A 10,919-nucleotide genomic window follows, 5' to 3' on the forward strand; every position below is an offset into this window, starting at 1 on the left:
CATTGGTTCGTATTAGCATCTGTCATCTATCTCTTATGTGCACAATTCAGTGTCCTCCCATTTCCTAATGTTATTGTGGTGGTCACAAACCCTTTCCATATATCCCGCCCCTTACCCACGTCAGCGTGTAGGCCCCAACTAACCTGAAATTAATCCTTCCTCTTCCCTCCCCACCCCAATAACCTACAAAGTGAGTTCCCTTCCTAAGCAAACCCTTCTGTGTCTTTTTACAGTAATGGGCTCATACAGTACTTGTCTTTCTGTGATTGACTTATTTCACTCAGCGAAATGTCCTCCTGGCTCATCCATGTTGTAAGATGACTTGCGTATCCCTCATGGTTCTTTAATGTAGCATATTCCATTGTGTGCATGTACCATAATTTGGTTATCCACTCATCTGCTGATGGGCATTTAGGTTGTTTCCATCTCTTTGCTATGGTGAATTGTGCTGCAATGAACATAGGTGTACATATGTCTATGCGCTATCTTTCACCTCTTTAGGATATATTCCTAGTAATGGAATGCTGGGTCAAATGGCACTTCTATTTTCAGTTTTTTTAAGGAAATGCCATACCATTTGCCACAATGGTTGTACCATTTTACAATCCCACCAGCAGTACACAAGAGATCCAATCTCTCTGCAACCTCGCCAGCATTTGTTATTTTCTGACCTGTTGAACTTTGCTATTATTGCTAGGGTGAGATGATATCTCATTGTTGTTTTGATTTGCATCTCTTTAATGATTAATGATTGTGAGCAATTTCTCATGTGTTTGTTGTCAGCCAGTATATCTTCTTTGGTGAAGTGTCTGCTCAAATCTTTTGTCCATTTGTGAATTGGGTTATTTGTCTTTTTGGTGTTGAGATGTTGAAGTTTTCTATAGATTTTAGAGATAAGTCCTTTATCAGATATGTCATAGGCAAATATTTTCTCCCAACCTGTAGGCTCTCTTTTTACCCTTTTGACGAAGTCTTTCAATGCACATAAGAACTTAATTTTTAAAAGGTCCCAGTCATCTAGCTTCTCTTCTACCTCCTGCACATTCTGAGTTATGCTTGGTAGTCTATTTATGCCATAAATTAGGGCTCCCAGATTTGCCCCTATTTTATCTTTGATGAATTTTATAGTTTTGGGTTTTACATTTAAGTCTTTGATCCAGCTTGAGTTTGTTTTTGTGTACGAGGTGAGGTATGGATCACGTTTCATTTTTCTGCAGGTGGATATCCAGTTTTTTTTGGCAAGCTCATTCTTGACAAGGCAACAAAACCTGATATAATAAGATGTTGCCCTCTCCCTGATGTACTGTAACAGAAGACAAAATCATAGCCAATATAGCAGAAATGTAATAGTGAAACTTCAGTCATCACCAAAAAAATATTGAGGCTGTTCTTTTGTGTTCCAAATGTTCCAGCTACTCACCAAGCCTACTACATAAAATTAGCCAACTATTCCCACTGCTATTAATAGCTTCTATTTTTTTCTTTAGTCTATAGGATTTCATAAATGAACTCATATGTTGTAAGTATAATAACTGCCATTGGAAAAGTCACATTTCCAAAGTGCTTAGTCTTGAGTTAGAGAGGCAGTGTAATGCTGTGTTAAAATCATGAGCTCTACAACTGGGATCTTAAAAGCTTGCAAGTGACCATCTAGATGCAATGATTGGTCTCTCCTGATCCAGAGCAAAGAAGAAAGAAGAAAACCAAAGATTCATTGAAACAATTGGTTCAGGTGACTTGTACACCATGTGATCCTTAGCCTATATGACTCAGAGACCAGAAGAACTAGATGGTGCCTGGCTACCACTGTCAACCACTCAGAGAGGGATCTATATAGGAGATCCTGGATAGAGTGGGAGAACAGTGTGGAACAAAACTCAAAATCATTTTAAAAAGGGGGGGGGCAGGTTTGCTGCTCTGATAGAGCCTGATGGAACTACTGAGACTATGGCCCCTAGCTGCCCTTCAGGTCTGGAATTGAACCCACTCTTGTGGCTTCCAGCCAAACAAAAGATAGGCATATGAGCTGAACATTTACATTAGGTAGATACACTCCTTGGAGAGATCAATCATGGGAGAATAGAAGGGCTGTGTATGCACAGGGACACAGCTCAGAGGGCAGGAGCTCATAGAGGGAAGGACACAGGGAAGAGGTACTATGGGGAGGAAGTGGGAGGGGAGCTGTTGCATTGTGGTAAATTGTAGTCAATGTCTTGAGACAAAGTGTATGTGAGCTGCTGTATGGTAAATGAATTTACTCTGTAAACTTTCACCCAAATCACACACACAAAAAAAATATCATGAGCTCTAGCCTAACTGCCTGGGTTTGCACCTGCACCACTGCAGCAAGTTGTTTAAATGTCTATGCTTCATTCTCCTTATCTGTACAATTAAAGATATAAATGGGGTTATTATGAGGATTAAATGAGTCATACATGTAAGCACTTAAAACCAAGCCTGGTACATAGTCAGTGCTCAATGAGTGTTAGCTATTATTTGTAAGATTTATATTATTTCAAAATGAGTGGAAAATACGAGTATATACAGATGGTAATATGTGTATATATGTATAGATTTTTTGGCCGTTCCTCCTATTTTAGTTTGCCAAGATTTTATAAAGAATATTTAGCATAATAGGCAATTTCTAGAAGAGAGAATCAGGATTTGCCCACTGTTTTCATAACGTAGTTGGTGGACTTGCTACATGGCATTGAAAGCTTCTTTCTTGTACAAATGTCTGCTTTAATTTTTGATTTGCAGATGGAAGCTTTCCCTAAAGAGGATACTACATCTGACAGAAGGAGGGAGCTCCACAAGGAAGTGGAAGTAGCTAAGAGGAATTTGGCCCAACAGGTTAATATCAATTCTCGTTTAAGCTTCTAAGAATGGTTAATATGAAGCTGTTGCGTTTTTTATTTTTTTAATTTAACTGTGCTCCATGGAACTTCATCAATAGGAGACTCATCAAAGGGAGTATGACCCTATTTGATGTGAGTCTATTTCTTCACCTAAAAACCCTCTCCAACCCCACATTACATTTATTTCAGTCAGCAAAAATTATGCATACTAAGTGAGTTTAAAATAAAACAACTATTAATTACATTAAAGTCAATAACAAATGTTTTATTTCACTATCTAGTTTTTCAATTTTTGTTTATTCAAGCCACTTTCAAAATATTTTGAAACATGCTTTTATGTCTCATCTTTTTCTTAAAGTACTTGAAAATACAACCCAAACAAGAAAAATTTCAATCATGTTAACCCACTATTAGTACATTCCTTCTTTTTTTTTTTTTTTTAAAAAAAAAAAGCAACTTGGAGCTCAGGCAGGGGCTATTTCTTTGTTTTATGTTGTAATAAAATACATTCTACACAGAAAATAAAGATAGTCTAAGATGCTGGTCTTATTGTGTTCATTCAGACAAATAAATAATAATTATTATTTCGTATTTTTCAAAAGAAAATCTTATCAGAAGCTGAGTCTAAGTTAGTAGAACAGCAACTTGCAGAAGAAAACAGGCTTTTAAAAGATCAGGAAAACATGCGTGATCTGGTGTTCAACCTTGTTCGAGTGACTCAAATCAAAGTTGATGAAAGAGAGCAAAAGTCCAAGGATTTCCTGAAAGCGCAGGTAACTGCAGTTGTGTAACCATTCATTATTGCTACAAGAGTTTAGGGTAGCCTCGTTTATAATGCAATATTCACGGGAAAGTTACAATCAGAAGTCTCCTTCAGTTGCAGTAACTGTAAGTCTTCCCTAAACAGGACTCAATCATACACTGAAAGTAGTCTAATAGCAAATCAACAATCTAGAGGGAGAAAGGACTGATCAATGAGAATGAGCAGAAGATTTGAACAGATGGTAATTTCAATAAGAATAAAGCAAGTACTTCCATGGACAGGGCTGGCAGCTACACAGGCCAGAGAAATCATCTATAATTCACCACAATCTCAGATTCCACGATGATTTCCCCAGAAACCACTCAAGAATGGTAGCATTTGATGGCTCTCCCTTCCAAATTTGTTAAGCCAGTATTATTTACAAACACCATTACACTCTTAGTTGCTGCTTCAACCCATGACTCTTCTAGGGTCCTGATAAGATGACAGAACAGACCTACTGAAGCACCCAAAAACCAAAACAAAATATAACAAGGTGGTGGGGGGGAGCTCCTGTCATGCTAGCTAAAATTCTAACATTTGAATCATTTATCTCATATAAAGATTATGCCGAGAAGTTCCTTGTTAAAAATGAATATTTCCTATTTTGAGGATATTACTAAAATATTACATATTACTAAAATAGACAATAATAATTTATCATGTGAATCAGAGGTTGACTGTTTCTAAGAGCCATCTTTTTTTCTCTTTGGGACAAGTATTTATATGGGGGCAGCATTTCTTTTCATTCTCCAGAAAGAATTTACACCAAAGCATTAGTGAACAGTGAGAATAAAGGTTTTATAAAGACCTCACAGCAAACTCTTCAAATTCTCATTTAGCTCTTTTATTGTCATTCCCTGAAAACATTTGAGAAACTAAAAGTTCAGCATGGGTGGTGCATGGGAACGTGGGGAGAAGGGATATCAAATACTGAGTCCAGAAAGCAGGGAAGCCCACATATTCCATGGGATACAACAGTCTGGACTCTATCATGAAGGCTATAGCAGGCCAAAAAGACTTCATGGGATTGTTGAGTTTCAATAAAGAAAAGAAAGGAAAGACAGTGCTCAGAGAGGAACAGAGGAAAACAAGACAACCTAAAGAATCAGAATAGCTGAGGGAGGAAGGGCAGGGTCTAAACAAGGAGGTGAGAGAGCAGAGTAAGTGGAGACTGTCATCATCAAGGTCAGGATCCGGGATGGGCCTGCTCCAGTAAAGTGTTTTCGTTACAGCCTGGTATTGGCTGGGAAGAGTCCACTCACATGAGTCTTTCCTAATTAGAAATATCCTCTTTTTCTCTCTTTAGAAATTTAAGACACTCTAGAGGTGTATTTATTTGTTACAAGGAACATTGATTAGTTTTATGAATTAGATAATTTTTAAGTAATTTCAAAAGTTAACACATGGGATATCTGTGACTAATTTATGTAGACCAAACCTCGGCTAATGTATATAAAAACCCAAGACAGTTCTTCCTCTTGAAAGAAATTCAATAAAAAAAAATCAATAAAGGGAAAATTTTGGTTCTTCCTGAAATGAAGTATCCTTAGTATTAAGAATTAGTCAAACATTAACTATAATTAGATGTATTTTCCAGAAGATGGTCAATCTTACATTTTATTTTTGCAACTCATCTACATCCCTGAAGGAAGACAAATGATGGAAGGAAAAAAAACAATATTTCTATCACTCCCAAGATGGGATAGATGACACTATATTTTCTCACGTGCTTAATTCTTTATGCATACAGTTACTTTATTAATATTAGCTTCTTCTCTGATTCCTGTTTTCACTGAGAACAACATAAAGTGAAATTGCTCTGATGGCTAGTTTCTTTTGGATCACTCGTGACAATAGAGTTTTGCTTTCACATCTTAGAAGAAAAGCTGACAGCAACTTTTTCCTTTTGGTTTCTATCAGCAGATACTTAATCTTTCAAAAAGTTTCATATCTGAGATAAAAGACCTAATGTCTTTCAACTTGGAGAACATAATTATTGTATCTTGCACTGGGTATATTCCTAGGACTTCAGAAGTATAATCACTGTCTTGTCAAATAATCGTGTATAATCTGTGTAACACCTCCTGATGGCTGGTCTCAGTGTGGTACTTCACTGTGTAGGAAAACATGACCAAATACAACATAATGAGAAAGCACTTCAAAATCATTACTCAAGTCTCTCAGAAAATATCACAGAGGTTTCAATTCATAGCATTTATCAAAACTTGTTACAATTCCTCTTCCCTTGTCTATTTTCCACAAGCTCCACACTCTCCCAGAATTCATCCAGAAAGCTGTGCTTTCCACAATCACTCTTCCTCTCTCCCAAAAGTTTCCCAACATTTTCCTTGACCTAACTTGTGCAGGCTCTTCTCTTTTCTTCCTGTTAAAGAGCCCTTAGATCTATTCAGTGTGAATCAATTCCGCTGGCCAAGCAACTTTCAGATTTCTCCCTCACCCCTCAACCTGATCTGCACAACTCAACAGGCCAAGACAGAATGTTCCTGAACAGACAGAGAGGCGGAAGGTGTGGGCTTGGGGTACTCATCTGTTGTTGGTTTTTATCTCTCTTTCACACATAATTTTTACATTTCAGCAAAAATATACCAACGTTACTAAGGAAATCAAAGCAAAGGATCTTGAAATCAGGATATACAAGAAGAAAAAACGTGAAATCCATCGAAGGTAAAAAATTACTTAATGATTAATCTATTTTTGTGAAAGGAAAAAAAAAAAAAAAACCTTGGATTTAAAAGTTCCAAAAACACATTGTATTTTTACAGACTCAGAGAGTTTGCTAAACTGTATGACAGTATTCGAAATGAAAGAAACAAATTTGTTAATTTACTTCACAAAGCTCACCAGAAAGTAAATGAAATTAAAGAGAGGCACAAAATGTCATTAAATGAACTGGAAATTTTAAGGAATAGTGCAGTTACTCAAGAAAGGTGAGTGTTGTAACTATTGTCCTTTTCAAAAGCATGTCTTCTGATTCATCAGAAGTATATCACTTGACAGCACATAACAACAACAACAACATATCCTAGGAATAAAAAAAAATAGTAAATAGTAATAGTCTTTTAGAAATCTGGAAAAGCCATTATTCAACCACCTTGCTTTATAGGTGATAATCTAAGCATCTGAAAACAATTCCTTATGCTTCTACTGTTTGGGAGCTATGTATTTTTTAGGTGAATGAAAACTAACATACGGTGTATGTAACTATGATCATTATGATGATTTTCACTTGCCCAACTAAACAGCACACATTTGATGATTTGCATTTGAAGTTAGAAGACAATCTATGTTTTATTAGCCAGCATCCACAGTATTCAAATGAATAGATTTGAAGTATCTAATGCCTCGGAAAAAGTCGGGTATGACTCGACAGCATATAACAACAACAAACAACGTTTTTGTGGAAGACATTGTAGCACAGTGGCTAAAAGAGGTAGCTTTCTGAATGCAAATCCCAGCCCTGCCACTTCCTAGCTGTATGACCTTGGGCAGGTGACCTTATGTCTCTGGACTCAATTTCTTTGTCTGTAAAATAATCCTTATTTCATAGGATTTTTTTGGTTATTATATGAGTTAATCCATGTAAAAGCACTTATAAGAGTGTCTGGCAAATGGTTCCTTTTAAAATACTATTTACTGCATGCCAAGATCTGCTGGACTCTTTCACTTATGTTTAGTTCCTGGTCTACTAAGTCTACACAGCCTGCACTTCTTCTGGTGGTCATTATTACTGCCCTGTTTCTTTTAATAAAGATACCACAAAATGGCCTCTCATGAGTAGGGGAGAGGAGATTGGTATGAAAAGGAAAATCTAATTTCCTAATCAAGTTCTTATTCCACATGAAAGTAAACTATGATTTATAGAGTCCTTGCATTCATTTGACACTTGGCACTTATTTTAACCCTAAGTTGAGCCAGGTACTACCTTTAGGTCCCCTATCTCTGCCCTCAAGAGAGCATAGTCCCCTGTAGACAACACAGCAGTTTATAAATGACCACAGCCTCTTCTTTGATATAGGGAGGTGGCCGGTGCTTGGGCACAAAAGGACAGCTGTCCTAATCCAGATGGAGGGCGGATCTGAGACCTGGAAAGATTACAAAAATTCCTGACAAGTAATTTTAAGGGAAACACTAGAGCAAGAACTGCTTTGACACTGTTTGCATTTCAGAAACACTCATTGCTTTTAAAGAAAGACAAAGCATCATCTTACCCATTGTCGCATTATTTTTAAAGAAAGCTGCAAAATTGCATGCTGAAGCATTCGAACAATGTTACCATCCGGCAGAGCATGCAAAACGACGTGTGCAAAATTGTCGCAAAACTTCAGGAAATGAAAGAGAAGAAGGAAGCCCAGTTAAGTAACATTGACAGGCTTGCCAATATGATCACAATGATTGAAGAGGAGATGGTGCAGCTTCGCAAAAGATACGAAAAAGCCGTTCAGCATCGTAATGAATGGTAAAAACCTAGTGTGAAGACTAGGCAGCCAGATATCCAATGCAGAAATGTTGCCCCTCTTTCTACCTGGACTTGACAGTGGGTAGCGTACTAAATTTGACATTCCATTTTCATTAGCCTTTTGGGGGAGATGTGTTTTATGCCTGAAAATAAGAAATATTGCTTTAGTAAGAGGGAGGGGAAGGAGCCATGTTCGCACAGTGGTTAGAGCACTCAACTGCCAACCCAAAGGACGGCAATTCAAACCCACCAGCTGCTTCATGGGAGAAAGACGTGGCAGCCTACTTCCATAAAGATTAAAGCCTTGGAAACCCAATAGGGCAATTTTACTCTGTCCTGTATGGTTGCTATGAGTCAGAACCGACTCAATGGCAGCTGGTTTGGTGTTTTGTATTAAGAGGGAGGGGCAGAAAAGGGGTTTGAGAAGTTGCTCACTTGAAGATCAAAGGCCTCGCCTTGGCTGCTTTTCAGGATGCCTGTGATACCACCAAATTCCTTCGGTGTGATTGACATAAGTAATTCTTTGGATCTTCTATCCATTTTGTGGCAAGTTTGGTCTTCTTATGATATTTATTAAGCTTTTCTTCTAGTTCATTTTCTCAGTCAGTAGATAAAACCTTTAAGAGTAGTGTTATTTCTTCCAGGCTGCAATTAATTAATATTTTAGCAGTTTCCCCAAGTTGCTTGTGCTCTGAGAAATCTGGAATGTGAGATTGTAGAATCTTGTAGTAATTATATCTGGTATCAGATTTTCCATCCAACATTGACTGTGTGCTCTTCTGTGTAAGGCAGTGGGATGCTAGACACTAAGAGTACAAAAAGTAGTAAAACATTGCTCCTACTCTCTGTTGTCAGGACGTCTTGATCAGAGAAGAGTCAATGAAAGGGAAATGAGACAAAATACAGAGCTAAGATTACGCTATGCACACGTTTTGAGGGAGGACAGAGAAAAACAGAAGCAATTAAAGGTGGAAGACTTTAGGGTCATTTATAGAATAGCACACTTTCAAAGGGCTGGTTGGTGTTTTCTCTGGGGAAAAATATTCTCTTACTTGGCTCCTGGCACAAATCAAAATGTTCAAGCAGGCAGTGCAGTGCGCTCCCAAGCCCCAGTCAGGTCTATGGGCATAAGCAGTCATGCAAACCAGAACTGCTGCACTTAGACTTCTCACTTTGTTTCCTCCCCATACTCTGTTCTCAAGGAGGCTTTTCCTCTGGCATGATGGCAGAGGAGAGAATTGCCTGTTTATGGGAAATCAGTATCAGAAATACTCAACTTTTGAAAACATTGGGCCCAGTAAGTAATATAGAGCAGAATTGCTGCAGAATCACATTCCCTGGCCCCCTGCCTACATGCCTCTGGCTTGGGTGATGCCTTGGTTGGCAAGTCTGGCCCAAGAAAAGGATCGGTGGAAAATCAGACCATGGAAGCACTTGGTTCATACATTGGGAATAGCATTCTTTCTCACCCTAGGGAAACTTTTGAGACTTGCAGTTGTTGAGACCAGCCAAGCACATGGTCTGCTTCTAAGTTGAGATACTAAACAACCTTCCCTTCTCTTATTGCCCCAAAATTCAAAGTTTGTGGTTTCACTAGAAAGCCCCCCGTAAACATCTATTGTCTTTTGGAATGATGCAATCTGGATGTGTATTGTGTGCCCAAAGCAGAAGGGACTACAGTGACTTGTAAAGCACTGGCCTCTAAACCCATTTAGTGTCTGCCTTTATATTAACTTTAGTGGTGCTCAGCTGATAGAGCGGGAGGAAGAACTGTGCATTTTTTATGAAAAAATAAATATCCAAGAGAAAATGAAACTAAATGGAGAAATTGAAATACATATTCTGGAAGAAAAAATCCGATTCCTGAAACTGAACATTGCTGAGAAGCAAAGACAGATTCATGTGACGGAAAAATTACTGCCATCCAAGAGGTCCCTGGATGCTGACCTGGCCGTGCTCCAGATACAGGTGGGAAGAGGGTATATGTAAGACACTCCCTGGGACCATTTGCTAGTTTTTAATTTGTTAGTTTGTAAGTTTTATAAATTTTGTTCCGCAGAGTTAATTCTAAGCTTAGGAACAGTTGAATAGAAAATGTTCCATCAGTCTTCAACTTGCACTTAGGCAATCTATTTCCATAGTGATATCACCTCGGAAACCCAAGGAGAGGTCGCTATGAGTAGGATTCGACTCCACAGCAGTGCGTTTGGTTTTGGTTTGGATTTGGCACTAATCACATTTGCCCTTACAGAACACCATGTGAATTTCTAGCTTCAGGCAGGCCATTGTGCACTCTGCCCTATAGCACTGGATCCCTGTCATATCCTGTTATTTGTCACAGTTACAGTGTTGGCTTTTTGCCCAAAGACTCCCCCGCCTTTTCTGCATCATTTTCTGAAATCTCTTAAGGTTTGCATTTTTTTTTTTCCAAGAAATTATTTAAAACAGTTTGTCATTGTCCAACAGTCTAATCCAAGGATCATTATGAATCACATTTTCCTAGTGCCTGTAATAATAGCTCCATTTTAAGACTCTTCGAAGTCACATGAACTCTTAGGACATAAGAACACTACTTTGTATAGAAAAAGTAAACATTTCCTCACTGGCCCGTGAGGAAATAAAATCAATCAAGACACCACTTTGATAAGCAAGCACCATGTTTTTATTTAATTTCGTAATTAAGAAAAAAGAACATTAAATATTGATAATAATAAATACAGCAAATATGTATGTGTGTGTGTGTATATATATATATATATATATATATATATATATATAT

At 37.9% G+C, this 10,919-nt stretch overlaps 1 protein-coding gene across 1 annotated transcript in view; it reads left to right on the forward strand.

Annotated features, from left to right (window-relative positions):
- The window catches only part of CCDC146 (coiled-coil domain containing 146), a 155,985-nt gene that overhangs the window by 130,855 nt on the left and 14,211 nt on the right, over window positions 1-10,919 (forward strand). Inside the window, exons 9-14 of the mRNA XM_007944658.1 lie at window positions 2,761-2,853; window positions 3,461-3,631; window positions 6,260-6,348; window positions 6,447-6,611; window positions 7,916-8,140; window positions 9,880-10,108. Of these exons, the coding sequence (XP_007942849.1) occupies window positions 2,761-2,853; window positions 3,461-3,631; window positions 6,260-6,348; window positions 6,447-6,611; window positions 7,916-8,140; window positions 9,880-10,108 (972 nt within the window). The remainder of the gene's footprint in view (window positions 1-2,760; window positions 2,854-3,460; window positions 3,632-6,259; window positions 6,349-6,446; window positions 6,612-7,915; window positions 8,141-9,879; window positions 10,109-10,919) is intronic.

Source organism: Orycteropus afer, unplaced genomic scaffold (genome assembly GCF_000298275.1).
Source record: "Orycteropus afer afer isolate SDZICR_OR568_19922 unplaced genomic scaffold, OryAfe1.0 scaffold00007, whole genome shotgun sequence".
NCBI classification, from domain to species: Eukaryota; Metazoa; Chordata; class Mammalia; order Tubulidentata; family Orycteropodidae; genus Orycteropus; species Orycteropus afer.